The 18,777-nt window shown below is 50.8% G+C and overlaps 1 protein-coding gene across 3 annotated transcripts in view; it reads left to right on the forward strand.

Annotated features, from left to right (window-relative positions):
* lrrc57 (leucine rich repeat containing 57) overlaps positions 1-18,484 on the forward strand; it is a 40,381-nt gene extending 21,897 nt beyond the window's left edge. For 2 of the 3 annotated variants that reach the window (XM_038782482.1, XM_038782471.1), the window contains exons 2-6: positions 2,398-2,488; positions 4,212-4,347; positions 8,411-8,679; positions 11,266-11,451; positions 18,214-18,255. In XM_038782482.1, the coding sequence (XP_038638410.1) occupies positions 2,405-2,488; positions 4,212-4,347; positions 8,411-8,679; positions 11,266-11,451; positions 18,214-18,255 (717 nt within the window). In that variant the 5' untranslated portion in view covers positions 2,398-2,404. Of the gene's footprint in view, positions 1-2,397; positions 2,489-4,211; positions 4,348-8,410; positions 8,680-11,265; positions 11,452-18,213 lie in introns of all 3 variants that reach the window. The other variant, XM_038782460.1, reaches the window with a different exon arrangement.
* Positions 18,485-18,777: the final 293 nt, after the last annotated feature.

Consider the following 18,777-nt stretch of genomic DNA (forward strand, 5'->3'; position numbering starts at 1 on the left):
ATCAACCATAGGTCTTCTGATTTTGGTCTCTCCCATATTGTCTTTTTCTGCTAGAAATAATTACTACATAACCAGACCTGTGTAACTTGAATTTTCCCTGAATCTGTTCACGTGCATGTTTTGGTTGCCGCTCCAAACAATGAGTCGCAATTTAACTTTTTATTTATTTTTCTATTTTTTCCTTCTATTCCTCCTAGACTGGTCTCCTGTCACCATGCCTCCTTTCATTTCTCCCCTCTTAAATAATGTGCCCTCCCAAATCCCAACCCCATCCCACTCTTTGATCTTCCTGCCATTTACCATTGCTGGCCAAGCCTTCAGCTGCTAACACCCAAGTTCTGGAATTCCTTTCCTAATCCTCTGTATATCTCTCTCTCTTCCTTTAGAATAGAATTCCTACAGTGCAGACGGAGGCCATTTGGCCCATCCAGTCTGCACTGGCCCTCTGAAAGAACACTCTACCAGACCCAATTCCCCACCCTAGCCCCGTAACCCCACCTAGGGCAATTTACCAAACCTGCACATCTTTGGACCGTGGGAGGAAACCGGAGCACCCGGAGGAAACCTATGCAGACACGGGAAGAATGTACAAACCCCACACAGACAGTCACCCAAGGTCGGAATCAAACCTGAGTCTCTGGTGCTGTGAAGCAGTAGTGCTAACCACTGCTGCCTCACGGTGTCGAGGACCTGGGTTTGATCCTGGACCCGGGTCACTGTCCGTGTGAAGTTTGCACATTCTCCGATATCTGCGTGGGTCTCACCCCCACAACCCAAAGATGTGCAGGGTAAGTTGATTGGCCACATTAAATTGACTCTTTTTTTAAAAGAAAATGAATTGCATACTTTAAATTTATAAATAAATTAATTAAACCAACAAAAGCATTGATCCCAATAATGATCCTTGCTTCGACAATACCATTGTATACTTCCCTCCAGTCTGAAAAACAACTGTTTACCACTTCTCCCTACACTCTGCCCCTTAGATAATTTAGCATCCATGCTGCCATGGACCCTTTAATCCCATGATCTTTAGTTTTGCTTAATTTTGACAACATCCTTTTATTTTTTTGGAACAAAGACAGACAGACAGACTTGCATTTCGACAGCACCTTTCATGATACTGATGTCCGAAAGCACTTTACAACCAATTAAGTATTTTTGAAGTATAATTACTCTTGTAATGCAGATAATGTGGCGACCAATTCACACACAGCAAATGCTCACAAACAGCATGCCCACTATTTTAATATAATATAATTTTAATAGTATCTATTTTAGGGTTGTTGACTGAAGGATAAATATTGGCCAGAATAGTAGAGATACAATAATAATCATCTTTATTGTCACAAGTAGGCTTACATTAACACTACAATGAAGTTACTGTGAAAAGCCCCTAGTCGCCACATTCCGGTGCCTGTTTGGGTACATTGAGGGAGAATTCAGAATGTCCAAATTTCCCAACAGCACGTCTTTCGGGACTTGTGGGAGGAAACCCACGCAGACACAGGAAGAACGTGCAGACTTCACACAGGCAGTGACCCAAGTCGGGAATCGAACCTGGGACCCTAGAGCTGATAAGCACTGTGCTATCGTGCTGACTTTCCTGATCTTCAAAATAGTGCAATAGGATCTTTTACACCTACCTGAAAGGGGAGACTGAGCTTCAGTGTCTCAGTCAAAAGAGCCACATTTGATGCTGCAGCACTCCCTCCGTATTGAAAATGGTGCAAGAATTAATATTGAGTTAATGGGGGACTTCAATTATCCCAGTATAGACTGCAATAATAACAACATGTGGGGAAGGAATTCCTGAAATGTTTCCTGCCCAATGAAAAATGAAGCAGTGCTGGATCTATTTCTGGGAAATGAAGTGGGACAAGTGGAGAAAGTTAGTGGAAGCACCTTGATACGGAGTCAAGGGGCATGAATGGGTTCACTCTAGGTGGGAGCAGGAGTCATATTGACCTTTGGGGAGTTGGCTATGTTATCCCAAGGGGATTGTTTTCATTGAGCAGATGAGTGGTTGAGATTTACCTGTTGCTCACGGCGCCGAGGTCCTAGGTTCGATCCTGGCTCTGGGTCACTGTCCGAGTGTGGAGACCCAATGTGGAGTTTGCACATTCTCCCCGTGTTTGTGTGGGTTTCGCCCCCACAACCCAAAAATGTGCAGGCTAGGTGGATTGGCCACGCTAAATTTCCCCTTAATTGGAAAAAAAATGAATTGGGTACTCAAAATTTATATAAAAAAGAGATTTACCTGTTGGGTTTTGAGTTCATAATTGGTTGTGTGTTTTATCATAGATACTATCTGGTGGGACTGTCAGTCTTGTCTTGAGCAGACCTGGATGTGATCAGAGATTGGGGAAATTGTAATTTTTGTTTGGATTTACGCAGCTTTGCCATGGGGAACAGTGCCCTGAAAGCTCACCTGGAAACTGCACAGAAGACCGGCGTGTTCCAGCTCACAGGGAAAGGCCTGAATGAGGTGAGAAGCTGCAGAAAAATTGAGAGTTGTGACATTTTGTATTGGACCCTTGAGCTGTGCTATCTGCAGACTTAGAGATGTCTCGTCAAAGTAGCCGAGGATTGTGTTTGTGTCCAAACCATGATTGCCAGCAGCATTGAACCCTGAATCTTGTCCCCCTCCTATTCTTTTATACTTCACTGTAACAGTCACGGGAAGTAATGGAGAGCAGCAACTCCAAACTGATTCTTCCATTCACAAAATGAGAAAAGAGTTGAGGCCAATTTGAGTGAGACACAATGATCCTGTTCTATATGTATTTAACCTATCCACTGCATTTAAAATGAGGCCAGAATCACAAGTGACCCGTCAACGGCACATAGGACAGGAGGCCATTCAGCCTCTCGAGCCTATTCTTTTTTTAAAATAAATTTAGAGTACCCAATTATTTTTTTCCAATTAAGGGGTAATTTAGAATGGCCAATCCACCTACCCTGCACATCTTTGGGTTGTGGGGGCGAAACCCACGCAGACACGGGGAGAATGTGTAAACTCCACACAGACAGTGACCCAGGGCCGGGATTCGCACCTGGGTCCTCAGTGCCGTAGGCAGCAATGCTAACCACTGTGCCACCGTGCTGCCCTCTCTCTCTCTCTCTCTCTCTCTCTCTCTCTCGAGCCTATTCTGTCACACAGTTAGATCATGGGTGATATTTAAATATTTATTTATAAATTTAGAGTACCCAATTATATATTTCTTTCCAATTAGGGGAAATTTAACATGGCCAATCCACCTAACCTGCACATCTTTGGGTTGTGGGGTTGTGGGGGTGAAACCCATCAGACACGGGGAGAACGTGCAAACTCCATACGGACAGTGACCCAAGGCCGGAATTTGAACCTGGGTCCTCAGCGCCACAGTCCCAGTGCTAACCACTGTGCCACCGTGCTGCCCGGCTGATCTTTATTTAACTTAATCTCTGTAACTTTGTTTCGTAGCCCTTTAGTAATCTTACCTAAAACTAGCTATCCAGCCAACTGAGCTAAACCGGTCCCCTTAGTAACATACCTACCAAACTCTATCAATTTTTGTTTAGACATTTTCAGGAGACCTCGCCCTAATTTGAAGGTTGTGTCCCCTTGATCTGGACTGGCCCCTCTGGAGGAAATAATCTGTCCATATCGACCATACCAAATTCTTTAACCACTTTGATCTCCATGATCAGATCAGCTCTTAATCTATGAGGGAATACAAATCTAGTCATTATGCTTCTAATTCTTGGGAACTGATTGTGAAAGTGATTGTTTCTTGTCCATGATGTATTTCACTGATCTGAGGAATGTCAGAGTTAGAGTAGACACTTTTCATCTCAGCAACTTTAACACTCACTTCCATTCTCACTCCCCTTTAACATCCCCTCCCATTCCTACTTTGACTTCGCTATTTTTGCCTCCTGCGCTATTTCAATGAAGGTAAACACAAGATACAGGAACAGCCCTCATTAACCTGCTGAGCAAACTGCAGCACTTTGATATTAGAGTAGTGCTTAGTTACTTCAGTCCTTTACACTCCTATGTTGTTTTCCCATGAGCAGGTGTTTATGATGGACAAGGTCTTCCAGGGAAGGCATTTGGCTCATAGACCCTTGTTCAGTGCGTGGGACAGGTGGGAGATTCAGAGGTTAGCCTCCTCTAGTGTTCTTTAGAAGTTACTGATTTCTTGATTTGTTCTCTTAATATTCAGTTTCCCATGGACCTGCAGAAACTTGCATCGAGCCTAAGGACAATGGATCTTTCAGGAAACAAGATTGAAATCTTGCCTTCTGTCATTGGCCACTTCGCTGTTTTGAAGAGTTTGAATTTGAATAGTAATAAATTGGGTAAGACTCAATAAGCAATCAGTGGCACACAGCATACATCTTTGTTGATACCATTACATCGGACCACCCTGCCCCCTAAAGCACCTCCAGCTCACCAATTTTATTTACAATCCTTTGTGCATTTACAAACGCGCATTCCAAACTGAACAGGAACAAAGAAAATTACAGCACAGGAACAGGCCCTTCGGCCCTCCCAGCCTGCGCTGATCCAGATCCTTTATCTAAACTTGTCGCCTATTCCTTTCCAAAATCCTGTAAGTGCCGGGCATTCCCAGAACATATGGACATGATTTGCTGGGCTCCCTGAGCACCTCACACACCTGTCCTCCACCCCAAAGAACTTACTCATTCTCGCCACTGTCATATGTGCCCGGCGCACCACCTTAAACTGAACCAGGATAAGCCTGGCGCAAGATGAGGAGGAATTGACCCTGCCCAGGGCGTCAGCCCACAGGCCCTCATCCAGCTCCTCACCCAGCTCCTCCTCCCACTTGCCCTTCAGCTCCTCCAGCGAGGCCCCCTCTGCCTCCTGCAGCTCCTGATATATTTCTGATATCTTGCCATTCCCCCACCCACACGCCCGAGACCACCCTGTCCTGTATCCTCCGGGCAGGCAGCAGTGGGAATTCCCCCACCTGCTTTTTCACGAACACCCGAACCTGCATGTACCTAAAGGTATTCCCCGGGGGTCGCCCAAATTTCTCCTCCAGCGCCCTCAGACTAGCAAAAGTCCCGTCAACAAGTCCCCCATCCTTTTGATACCCGCCCTGTGCCAACTTAGGAACCCCCGTCTATTCTACCCGGAACAAACCTCTGATTGTTCCGTCTCCACTGCCCCCAGATCCTCAATGGTGCCGCCACCACCGGGCTCGTGGTATACCGCGTAGGCGGAAGTGGCAACGGTGCCGTTATCAGTGCCCCCAAGCTAGTATCTTTACAAGATGCCGCTTCCAACCGTTTCCACGCCGCCTGCTGTCCCTCCGTTATCCATTTCTGAATTATGGATATATTCGCTGCCCAGTAATAGCTGCAACAGTTCGGCAGCGCCAACCCCCCCCCCTCCCCGACTGCGCTCCAAGAACAGTCTCTTAACACGCGGGGTCCTGTTTGCCCACACAAATCCCGCAATAATCCTATTTACCCGCTTGAAAAAGAACTTGGGGATGAGGATGGGAAGGCACTGGAAGACGAACAAGAACCTGGGGAGGACCATCATCTTCACAGACTGCACCCTGCCCTCCAGGGAAAGCGGCAGCATGTCCCACCTCTTAAAGTCCTCCTCCATCTGATCCACCAGCCGTGCTAAATTGAGCTTGTGCAGGACACCCCAGCTCTTAGCCACCTGAATGCCCAAGTAGCGAAAGCTCCTCTCCACCATCTTAAGCGGTAGCTCTCCTAGTCTCTTTTCCTGGCCCCTCGCATGTATCACAAAAAGCTCGCTTTTTCCAACATTCAGCTTATACCCCGAAAAGTCTCCAAGATCCCTAAGAGTCTGCATGACCTCCCCTATCCCCTCCACCGGATCCGCAAAGTACAGGAGCAGGTCATCCGCATACAGTGAAATACGATGCTCCCTGCCATCCCGAACCAACCCCCTCCAGTTTCTGGACTCCCTCAACGTCGTCCCCCCCCCCCCCCCCCCCCCCCCCCCCCCGAACCAACCCTCTCCAGTTTCTGGACTCCCTCAACACAATGGCCAGCGGCTCGATCGGCAGGGCAAACAGCAGGGGGACAGGGGGCACGCCTGCCTCGTTCCTCTATGTAATCTAAAGTACCCCGACCGCAGCCGGTTCGTCGACACACTCGCTATCGGGACCTGATAGAACAATTTGACCCAACCTATAAATTCCTCTCCAAATCCAAATCTGCCTAACACTTCCCACAGGTACTCCCACTCCACCCGATCGAAGGCTTTCTCCGCATCCATTGCCGCTACCACTTCTGCATCCCCCCCCTTCCGAGGGCATCATGATCACATTCAGGAGCTTCCGCACATTCGGATTCAACTGACTGCCCTTCACAAACCCCGTCTGATCCTCATTGATCACTCCCGGGACACAGTCCTCAATCCTAGTGGCCAAAATCCTGGCCAACGGCTTGGCATCCACATTAAGGAGCGAAATCAGCCTATAGGAGCCACATTGCAACGGGTCCTTATCTCGCTTGAGGATAAGCGAGGTCAGAGCCTGCAACATCGTCGGGGGAAGGGTTCCCTTTTCCTTAGCCTCATTGAAAGTCCTCAACAACAGCGGACCAGCAGCTCCGAGAATTTCCTGTAAAACTCTACGGGTTACTCATCCGGTCCCGGGCCTTGCCCGCCTGCATACCACCTAACCCCTTAACCAGTTCCTCCATCTCAGTCGGGGCCCCCAATCCCTCTACTTGCCCCTCCTCCACTTGTGGAAACCTCAGTTGGTCGAGGAACTGCCTCATCCCCCCCCCAACGCCTCCCGGGGGTTCTGACTCGTACAATTTGCCATAAAAGTCCTTGAAGACCTCGTTAATCCTTACCGAGCTCAACACCATGTTACCTCCCCCCCCCCCCCCCCCCCCCATCTCTAATTCCCCCAATCTCCCTGGCCGCCTCTCTCTTCCGCAGCTGATGCGCCAGCATCCTACTTGCCTTCTCCCCATATTCGTACACTGCTCCCTGTACCTTCCTCAACTGAGCCTCAGCCTTCCCCATGGTAAGCAAGTCAAACTCCGCCTGCAGGCTCCGGCGCTCCTTCAACAACCTCTCCTCGGGGGACTCCGCATACATCCTGTCCGCCCTAAGTATCTCCCCCACCAATCTCTCCCTCTCCATCCTATCCCTCTTCTCTCTGTGGGCCCTGACCGAGATTAGCTCCCCTCTGACAACTGCCTTCAGCGCCTCCCAGACCACACTCACCGAAACCTCCCCATTATCATTGGTCTCCAGATAGCTTTGGTTACACCTCCGAACCTACCCACAGACATCTTTGTCCGCCAGTAGTCCCATGTCCATTCTCCACGGGGGGTGTTGGCCTCTTTCCTTCCCCAGCCCCAATTCCACCCAGTGCGGGGCATGGTCCGAGATCGCAATGGCCGAATACTCCACCCCCTCCACTCTTGGGATTAGCGCCCTACTTACCACGAAAAAAATCAATCCGTGAGTACGCCTTGTGCACATGGGAGAAGAAGGAAAACTCCTTCACCCTTGGCCTGGCAAATCTCCACAGATCCACTCCCCCCATCTGGTCCATGAACCCCCTCAGGACCTTGGCCGCTGCCGGCCTCTTACCCGATCTAGACCTATCCAGTGCCGGGTCCAGGACCGTGTTAAAGGCCCCCCCCCATTACCAAACTGTATGACTCCAGATCCGGAATCCTACTCCACATCCGCTTCATGAACCCTGCATCGTCCCAGTTCGGGGCATACACATTCACTAGCACCACCCTGCAACCTGCCACTCACCATAACATATCTACCCCTTTATCCGCCACAATACCCGCTGCCTCAAATGCCACCCGCTTGCTCACCAGGATTGCGACCGCCCCCCTGTTCTTCGCATCCAGCCCTGAGTGGAAAACCTGCCCCACCCATCCTTTCCTCAGCCTGGTTTGATCCGCGATCTTCAGGTGCGTTTCTTGTAGCATGGCTGCGTCTGCCTTTAGCCCCTTTAAGTGCAAAAACACACGGGCCCTCTTGACCGGCCCATTCAGGCCCCACACGTTCCACGTTATCAGCCTGGTCGGGGGGCTACCAACATCCCCCGGCCGACTAGCCATCTACTTTTTTAGGCCAGCCACGTGCCCGTGCCTCCTGCACCCTCCAGCCCCCCAGGCGGAGGCTACTATGGTCCTATGTTAATTGATCCCAATCCCAAGAATCTGAATTATCCTCATATGTACCCTGTGTCTTCAGGCCCTCTCCTGAATTGACCCATCCTGTCTCCATATTGATCCCAGTGCACCAGGAATCTGAGCCCTTCTCTTTCACAGCATATCCCCAGGTTCACGCAGGTAGCTGGGACCTCACTGATTAGCAGTTCTATCCACTGAACAGGTTTATTTTCATTAACATGGCATTTTTCTCTATCAGCTGTTCTCCCTGAGGATGTGGGCAAGCTGAAGAAACTGGAGACTTTTCATCTAAACAGTAACTCACTGAAGCAGCTCCCCTCTAGCTTTGATCAGCTGGCAGCCCTGAAGACCCTGAATCTCTCTGGAAACCAGCTTCGTGAGTTTCCACTCCAGCTCTGCCGCCTCCGACACCTGGATGTAGTGGATCTGTCCAAGAACCGAATCCAGCGCCTTCCAGATGAATTGGAGCAGTTACAGGCCATTGAACTCAATGTTAACCAGAACCAGGTCTGTTACAGGCAAGCACTGCACTGCTCATTAGTGCAAGAGGATGAACTGTGTGCATTAATTGTGCATTGTATGAGCTGTGCGTATTAATGTACACTCTGAGCTGTTATTAATAGTTGTGCATGCTAGAGTTTGTGTACACTATTTGTAAACCATGATCAGTATTGTGCATAGTGTGAACTGTGTATGCTATTACTTGTGTACGCTATGAATTGCATGCATTATTGCCCATATTACAATCTGCATTATTTCTTGTTCTTGGTATAAGCCAGTGCTGTGAGCTATGTCCATTATTAGTTGAGTGTAATTGTCTTTGCATAGATAATGCCAACATGTATTTGTAAAGGTCATGTCTAATGAACCTAGTTGAATTTTGAAGGGTTACTGATGTCACAGACAAGGGATTGCCTGTGAATGTTATTTATTTATGACTTTCAGAAGGCACTTGACAAGGTTCTACTTAAGATCCTAATAGCAAAAACAATTGGAATTGAAGGCAACCATTGGCTTGCATAGAGAATTGGTTCAGCGGGAAGACCCAGGAATTGGTGACTCAGCTTTTCACTTTTTTTTATAAATGATTGGGAAGGAGGAAAAGAAAACCACTTTCATAGAATAGAATATCTACAGTACAGAAGGGGGCCATTCAGCCCATTGAGTCTACACCAGCCTTTGGAAAGGGCACCCTATTTAAGGACACGCTTTCACCCTATCCCCGTAACACAGTAACCCTACCTAACCTTTTGGACACTAAGGGGCAATTTAGCTCGGCCAATCTACCTAACCTGCACATCTTTGGACTGTGCGAAAACCGGAGCACTCTGAGGAAACCACACACACGGGGAGAAAATGCAAATTCCGAGGCCGGAATTGAACCAGGTCGCTGATGCTGTGAGGAAGAAGTGCCAGCCACTGTGCCACCAATATCCAAGAAAGATCAGAGCATTTTCTAAACGGAGAAAAACTAGGAACTATGGATGAGCATAAAGAAGAGATTTAGAGGTCCAAATACAGAGATCACTAAAAGCTAGTGGAAAAGTACTAATTGAGAGTTGGCCTTTATCACATTGGCATACAAGCAGTGGAGGTTATGGTACACTCTGGTTAGACCAGGGGTGGGCAAACTTTTCCATGCAAGGGCCACATTCAGAAATTCACAATTCACAAAGGGCCGCATAGTATATTAAGTAAAATAATTACTTCACCCGGTTATGATTCTGGGCACCTCATATAGAACATAGAACAGTACAGCACAGAACAGGCCCTTCGGCCCTCGACATTGTGCCGAGCAATGATCACCCTACTCAAGTCAACGTATCCACCCTATACCAGTAAGTAACCCAACAGCCCCCCCCCCCCATTAACCTTAAAAAAAAAAAAATTTTTTTTTAAAATTTCTAAAAAAAAATTTTTATTATTTTTTTAATGACTTGGTGGGCCGCAGAAATACCTTTGGCGGGCCGTAGTTTGCCCACCCCTGGGTTAGACCAACTGGAGTGCTGTGTTCAATTGTGGGCAGTGTGTCTCAAAGATATTTGCCATGGAGCACAGATTCACCGTAATACAGGGGCTAACAGTGTTCACTTATCAGATCTGGTTGAATAGACTAGGTTGGTAACCATTAAAGTCTAGAAGTTATAGGGATGACCTAATTGAAGTATACCTTTTTAAAAAAAGTTCCTTTTTTAATTTCGAGTATCCAATTCTTTTTTCCAATTAAGGGGCAATTTAGCGTGTTCAATCCACCTACCTTGCACATCTTTGGGTTGTGGGGGCGAAACCCACGCAGACACTGGGAGAATGTGCAAACTTCACATGGACAGTGACCTGGGTCCTCAGTGCCGTGAGGCAGCACTGCTAACCACCGTGCCACCCTCTAATTGAAGTATATCAGATGCTTAAAGGATTTGATAGGGTAGTTAGAAATAAACTTTTCCTCTGATGGGGAAGTCCAGAACAAGGGGGCACAATCTTAAAATTGCAGTTAGGTGTTCAGGGATGATGCCAGGAAATATTTATTCACACAAAACTGTAAGGAGAGAGAGAGGGGGGGGGGGGGGGTGGGGTCAGTTGAAAATTTCAAAACAGATTGACAGATCTTTGTTAGGCAAGGGGCTCAAGGGTTACAGATGGGTTAAGAGTCAAGATGTAAATCAGCCATGATCTAATTGATTGCCAAAACAGATGAGGGGTTGAATGGCCCCTTGTAGCTAAAGGTTGTCCAGTGTACGCATTGTCAGTTGCTCCCTGCGTGAACTTAATTGTGCACCGTTTGAGGAGTGTACATTAATTGCTCTCTTAAAACAATATTGATCCCTGTAAATTAATTAGTCAACCAGTGTTTTTTTTCTCTCAAAAGCATAAATACAATTAAATTTATTGTATAAATTAATCAGTACAATGTTTCTTGTGTGGAAAAAATGCCATTAATTGTGTATACACTGATTCAAGAAACCATAGATGGAAGAGGTGTAGGTAGAATATATTCCAGAAGAGCAATATGTGTGCAGTATGAGGCCTGTGCATGACAAGTTGCTTGTTTTATAATTTAGTTTGAAGTTTAAAGTACCCATTTTATACTTTCAGGTGTCTCAGATTTCATCAAACATCTCCCGCGCTCCACGGCTGAAGGTTTTGCGGATCGAAGAGAACTGTTTAGAAATCTCCATGATTCCTACTAGTATCCTGGCCGACTCTCGGATCTCCCTGCTGGCTGTTGAGGGAAATCTTTTTGAAGTTAAGAATCTGCGCGATCTAGAGGGGTATGATAAGGTTGGTCACAGTGTGTGAAGGGACGGATTGGTAGTGCCGATGGGATAATCAACATCCGAACAGAATAGGCAGGTTCACGTGTCTGGTGTAATAATGTCACTTCTGGCAAAGAATCCCATTTGAAACCTTGACAACATTCCTGGTGCTTTCGGCATGCTATGAAATTATAGAATTTTAGTGATTGGAGCCAGGACCAGGTTTCCACATATACTGTACTTTCTGCACTGTCAGTGCTTACTTCCAAGTTCTCTGCACTGTACCAGGACAGAAATAGGTTCATCCAGTGTATACAAAATGTATTTGCTTCATGAGCTATCCCCTCTATCTATATATTTCTCCTGGAATCTCTCCGTAATCTTCATAGAACTATAGAAATGATACAGCACAAAAGGGGGGGCACTTGGCCCACCTTGTCTAACTTCACTTTCCTGCTCGTTCCTGTATCCTTTTGATACCCAGTGTAATCCCACTCGTCTAAATAGGAATGTCAGATTTATGAGGAAAGGCTGAGGATATGAAAGGGAAGGGTGCAGGGTTTATTAATTAATAAGTAGTGTTCTGTTGATGTGAATCTCTTGGTGTAACTGAATCCACAGTGCTGCCTCACAGCGCCGAGGACCTGGGTTCAATCTGGCCACAGGTCACTGTCCATCTGGAGTTTGCACATTCTCCCTGTGTCTGGGTGGGCTCACCCCACAACACAAAAATGTGCAGGGTAGGTGGATTGGCAACACTAAATTGCCCCTTAATTGGGAAAACAAGACTTCCGGTGGCGGCAATGCGCAGTTGAGCCGCACATTCGGCGGCTCCCGCGATTAACGGACTTCGGAGCTTTTTCCAGGGCCCCCAATGGAGCTGAGGAGGCAAATCCCGACGGGGGAAGAGGCCAGGAGTCGCCCCAGCGGTCCCATGGTCTGGACCGGGAGTGGGGCAGAGAGAAGATCGAGGAAAACACCCAGGAAAAATCGGGGGTTGGAAAACAAAATGGCGGCCGGCGAAAGCTTTGAGGAGCTGAGGAAGTGGGTCCAGGAGCAGCAGACGATTCTGCTGCGCTGCTTCCAGGCGCTGAAATTGGAGCTGCTGGAGTCCCTGAAGGTAACCAACAGGGAACTGATGGAGACCCAGACAGCCCGGGGGGCTGTGATCCGGGAGCTGCAGCAGCAGGCCTCCGAAAGGGAGGACGAGGTCGTGGCCGTGGTGGGGAAGGTGGAGATGCACGAGGCGCTCCATAAAAGATGGCAGGAGCGGTTCGAGGAGCTGGACAACCAGTCGAGGAGGAAGACTTTACGGATCCTGGGCCTCACGGAGGGGCTGGAGGGGTCGGACCTAGCGGCCTACGTGGTGATGATGCAAAACTCGCTGATGGGGCTGGGTCCTTCCAAGGGCCCCTGGAGTTGGAGGGGGCCCACAGAATTCTGGCTAGGAGGCCCAAGCCGAACGAGCTGCCGCGGGCAGTGTTGGAGTTCGTGGATCGTGAGTGTGTGCTCCGGTGGGCCAAGAAGGAGCGGAGCAGCAAATGGGAGAACACGGAGGTGCGGATCTTCCAGGACTGGAGTGCAGAAGTGGCGAGGCGGAGGGCCGGGTTTAACCGGACGAAGGCGGTGCTCCACAGACGGAAGGTGAAGTTTGGAATGTTGCAGCCGGCGTGTCTGTGGGTCACCTACAAGGATCGGCACCACTACTTTGAGTCCCCGGAGGAGGCGTGGACTCCCTCGGGACTCAAACTGAGGGTCCCCCTGATGGGGGATGCTGTATAATACTGTATTTATTTATACTGTATTTGTATTTACTGGGTTTAGGGTAAGATGTGGCTTTAGGGTGGGTGGGGTGATGTCATACGGGTTTTTTCTTTATGGGTTTTCAAGCAGGGGTTGGGTGGATGGGTTCGGGCAGAGGGGTAAACGGGGTGTTTGGGGAGCTGGTGGGGGGGACTGACAATGGGAGTGGCCCTGGAGGAGGCGGGGCCCGGCAGGGTGAAAGCGCGGTCTTTCTGCGGGGCTCCCGCGCTGTGAGAGGGAGGGGGGCGTGTTTTCTTTTCCCGCGGGGGGAGGGTGGACTCGTTGATGGGCACAATGGAGGAGGGGCAGTGCCACGTTGGGAGGAGCCGAAAGTAGGGCGGGAGCCGCCGGGGTCAGCAGAAGTTAGCTGGCTCACGGGACTGCTGTAGAGGGGGGGGCGCGGCTAGGAGGGGTCCTATCCTGGGAGGGGGGGGGACCGGGTTGCTGCTGAAACGGTCAGGAAGGAGCTGGAGGACGCGGGGGGGGGGGGGGGGGGGGGGAGTTCCCGCCGTGGGAAATTGGCAGAGCGTGGGACGCTGGCCGGGGGTGGGCAAGGGATGGGGTATGGCTAATCGACAGGGGAAGGTGGCAGGGAGCCCTAGGATCCGGCTGATAACCTGGAATGTGAGGGGGCTGAATGGGCCGGTCAAAAGGGCCCAAGTATTTGCGCACCTGAAGGGACTGAAGGCGGATGTGGCCATGCTCCAGGAGACACACCTGAGGGTGGTGGACCAGGTCCGGCTGAGGAAGGGGTGGGTGGATGGGCCAAGTATTCCACTCAGGGTTGGATGAGAAGAGGAAGGGGGTGGCGGCCCTGGTGGGGAAGAAGGTGTCGTTTGAGGCGTGGAAGTTGGTGGCTGACAGTGGCGGGAGGTACGTGATGGTGAGTGGCAAGCTGCAGGGGGAGCGGGTAGTGTTGGTGAATGTTTATACCCCAAATTGGGACGATGCGGGGTTTATGCGGCGTAAGTTGGGCCGCATTCCGGACCTGGAGGCGGGGGGCCTGATCATGGGGGGGGGACTTTAACAGTACTGGATCCCCCATTGGATCGATCCAAGTCCCGGACGGGTAGGAGGTCGGCGGCGGCTAAGGTGTTGAGGGGATTCATGGACCAGAAGGCGGGGGGGGGGGCGTGGACCCTTGGAGGTTTGCGAGGCCAAGGGCCAGGGAATACTCGTTTTTCTCCCGTGTACATAAGGCCTACTCGAGGATTGACTTTTTTGTCCTGAGCAGGGGGCTGGTGTCAAGGGTGGAGGAAGTGGAATACTCCGCCATTGCCATTTCGGATCATGCCCCGCACTGGATGGACCTCGGGCTGGGGGAAGAGAGGGACCAACGTCCGCTCTGGCGCATGGAGGTGGGGCTGCTGGCAGAGGAGGAGGTGGCCGGGAGGGTCCGGGGGTGTATTGAGAGATACCTCGAGGCCAATGATAACGGGGAGGTTCGGGTGGGGACGGTCTGGGAGGCATTGAAGGCGGTGATGAGGGGGGAATTGATCTCCATCCGAACCCATAGGGAGATGGGGGGAGCAGAGGGAAAGGGAAAGACTGATAGGGGAGATGGTACAGGTGGATAGGAGATATGCGGAGGCCCCAGAGGAGGGATTGCTGAGGGATAGGCGTAGCCTTCAGGCCAGATTCGACCTACTGACGACCAGAAAGGCGGAAGCTCAGTGGAGGAGGGCACAGGGGGCGGTGTATGAATACGGGGAGAAGGCGAGCAGGATGCTGGCGTACCAGCTCCAGAAGCGAGACGCGGCCAGGGAGATTGGGGGAGTGATGGATAGAGCTGGGAAGGTGGTTCGGAGGGGGGTAGATGTCAATGGGGTCGTCAGGGACTTCTATGGGGAATTGTACCGGTCTGAACCCCCGGTGGAGGGGGGTGGAATGGGGCGCGGAATGGGGCGCTTCTTGGACAAGTTGTGATTTCCGAGGGTGGAAGAGGAGCAGGTGGAGGGACTAGGGGCGCCGATCGAGCTGGAGGAGGTGGTCAAAGGGATAGGGAGCATGCAGTCGGGGAAGGCGCCGGGGCCGGACGGGTTTCCGGCTGAATTCTACAAAAAGTATTTGGACCTGTTGGGCCCCCTGTTGGTCCGGACCTTTAACGAGGCAAGGGAGGGGGGCTCTGCCCCCAACTACGTCACGGGCGCTGATTTCCTTGATCCTGAAGCGGGACAAGGACCCTCTGCAGTGTGGATCATATAGGCCGATTTCGCTGCTGAACGCCGACGCTAAGCTGCTGGCAAAGATCCTGGCCATTAGAATAGAGGATTGTGTGCCTGGGGTCATACATGAGGACCAGACGGGGTTTGTGAAGGGAAGGCAGCGGAACACAAATGTGCGAAGACTCCTCAATGTCATGATGCCGACTGTGGAAGGGGAGGCGGAGATAGTGGTGGCATTAGACGCGGAGAAGGCCTTCGATAGGGTGGAGTGGGAGTACTTGTGGGAGGTGTTGGAGAGGTTTGGGTTTGGGGAGGGGTTTATCCGGTGGGTGAGGCTGCTCTGCGAGGCCCCGATGGCAAGTGTAGCCACAAATAGGAGGAGGTCGGAGTACTTTCGGCTGTATCGGGGCACGAGACAGGGGTGCCCCCTGTCCCCCTTGCTCTTCGCGTTGGCGATTGAGCCCCTGGCCATGGCACTGAGGGAGTCGGGGAACTGGAGGGGCCTGGTGCGGGGTGGGGGAGGAGCATCGAGTGTCACTGTACGCGGACGACTTGTTGCTGTATGTGGCGGACCCGGTGGGGGAGATGCCGGAGGTGATGAGGATTCTTAGGGAATTCGGGGGTTTCTCGGGGTATCAGTTGAACCTGGGCAAGAGGTGTTTGTGGTGCATCCGGGGGATCAAGAGGAGGGGATTGGTAGGCTCCCACTGAAGCAGGCAGGGAAGAGCTTCAGGTACCTAGGGGTCCAGGTGGCGGGGAGCTGGGGGGCCCTGCACAAGCTCAACCTCACAAGGTTGGTGGAGCAGATGGAGGAGGAGTTTAAGAGATGGGATATGTTACCGCTGTCACTGGCGGGGAGGGTGCAGTCCGTCAAGATGACGGTGCTCCCGAGGTTTTTGTTCCTGTTCCAGTGCCTCCCCATCCTTATCCCGAAGGCCTTTTTTAGGAGGGTCAACAGGAGTATCACGGGATTTGTGTGGGCGCATGGGACTCCGAGGGTTCGAAGAGTGTTCCTGGAACGAGGCAGGGATAGGGGGGGTCTGGCGTTGCCCAACCTCTGTGGGTACTACTGGGCGACCAATGCAGCGATGGTGCGTAAGTGGGTAATGAACAAGGAAGGGGCAGCGTGGAAGAGGATGGAGGAGGCGTCTTGTGGGCACGAGCCTGGAGGCACTAGTAACGGCGCCGTTGCCGCTCCCTCCAACGAGGTATACCACGAGCCCGGTGGTGGCGGCTACCCTCAAAATTTGGGGGCAATGGAGACGGCACAGGGGAGAAATGGGGGGCTCTATGGAGGCCCCGATACGGGGGAACCATCGGTTCGTCCCAGGGAGCATTGATGGTGGATTTCTGGGCTGGCACAGGGCAGGGGTTAGGAGGTTGAGGGACCTGTTTGTGGAGGGGACGTTCGCGAGCTTGGGGGGGAAGTTTGGGCTCCCCCCGGGAAACATGTTTCGGTACATGCAGGTTAGGGTGTTTGCCAGGCAGCAGATGGAGGGGTTCCCCTTGTTGCCCCCACGGGGGGTACGGGACAGGGTGCTCTCGGGGGTGTGGGTTGGAGGAGGGAGGGTTTCGGACATATACCGGGTAATGCAGGAGGTAGACGAGGCCTCGGTGGAGGAACTGAAGGGTAAATGGGAGGAGGAGCTGGGTGAGGAGATTGAGGAGGGGATGTGGGCGGATGCCCTGGAGAGAGTGAATTCCTCCTCTTCCTGTGCGAGGATTAGCCTCATACAGTTAAAGGTGCTGCATAGGGCCCACATGACTGGGTCGAGGATGAGTAGGTTTTTCGGGGGAGAGGACAGGTGTGCTAGGTGCTCGGGAGTCCAGCGAACCACGCCCATATGTTTTGGCCCAGCATTGGGGGAGTTTTGGAAGGGGGTAGCAAGGACGGTGTCAAGGGTGGTGGGATCCAGGGTCGAGCCAGGCTGGGGACTCGCAATTTTTGGGGTTGCAGTGGAGCCGGGAGTGCAGGAGGCGATAGAGGCCGGTGTTCTGGCCTTTGCGTCCCTAGTAGCCCGGCGGAGGATCTTGCTCCAATGGAAGGCTGCAAGGTCCCCAAGCGTGGAGGCCTGGATCTCTGATATGGCAGGGTTCATTAAATTGGAGAGGGTGAAATTTGCCCTGAGGGGATCAGTACGAGGGTTTTTCAGGCGGTGGCAGCCTTTTCTGAACTTTCTGGCGGAACGGTAGGGAAATAGGCCGACAGCAGCAGCAACCCGGGAGGTGGAGGTTGGGGGGGGAACTGTGCACATGGGTTCGTGGAGGGTGCTATCTCTCTCTTTTTTGTTTTTTTTTCTGTTTTCTTTTTCTTTGTTTTTGTTCTTTCCTTTTGTTTGAAGTTGCTCTTTAAGCTGGGGGGGTATTGTTCATGGGGTGTTACCGCGGTTGTATGTTAATAGAGTTAAGATGTTTATATTTTGTAAAAATTTCAATAAAAATTATTTAAAAAAAAAAATTGGGAAAACAAAATAAATTGGGCACTTTAAATTTAAAATAAAGTAACTGAATCCACAGAAAATTTCAATTCACTTCTACCCAGAAAGCCGAATACCACTCTGATTCCAGTGCGCACTCCAGAGTGGGGAAGGTGTGTAAAGGAGAGGTTGCAGAAATTGGTTGGCATGCTGAGATAGGGGGAGAAGTACAAGGGCATGGTTCTGAGTGATTGTAAGGGTCAACCTAAATTGGTGTATGGGTGTGTGTGAAACTATTAACATAGCAGTCGATTGAGCATGTGATGCAGTCTGATTGGTTTGGTGTTGGATTGAGCCCTTGCAACAGACCTGAGTGAGTGACTTGTGTTTCTCTTCCCTCAGTATATGGAACGTTTCACAGCAACAAAGAAGAAATTCTCTTGAAGATTTGAGGCCACTTGCTCAGCACCGGCCAATGGTCCATCTTATCTCAGCAGCTGGTTAAATGGTAGTAACTTGCAATAGACTGTATCGTGGAGTTCCAATCCCATTGAAGGAGACAGTGGAAGGGGTAGTATGATGCAATGCCAAGGCCCCCAGCCCTGCCTGTATTCCAGTTTTTTTTTTGTGTGGGGGGGGGGGGGGGTTAGTAAAACTGATATTCTGCCGTTAATCTATAAAATGCATTCTGCTTTAGTGTCTTTAAGCTGCTGTGAAAATCAGGGCATACAGTCCAGCCCAAAGAGTACCCAATTCATTTTTTCCAGTTAAGGGGCAATTTAGCATGGCCAATCCACCTACTCTGCACATCTTTGGGTTGGAGGGGCGAACCCACGCAACCAAGGGGAGAATGTACAAACTCCACACGGACAGTGACCCAGAGCCGGGATCAAACCTGGGACCTCAGCGCTGTGAGGCTGCAGGGCTAACCCACTGCGCCACCGTGCTGTCTTCAGTCCAGCCCAC

Source organism: Scyliorhinus canicula, chromosome 2, assembly GCF_902713615.1.
Source record: "Scyliorhinus canicula chromosome 2, sScyCan1.1, whole genome shotgun sequence".
Classification (NCBI taxonomy): domain Eukaryota; kingdom Metazoa; phylum Chordata; class Chondrichthyes; order Carcharhiniformes; family Scyliorhinidae; genus Scyliorhinus; species Scyliorhinus canicula.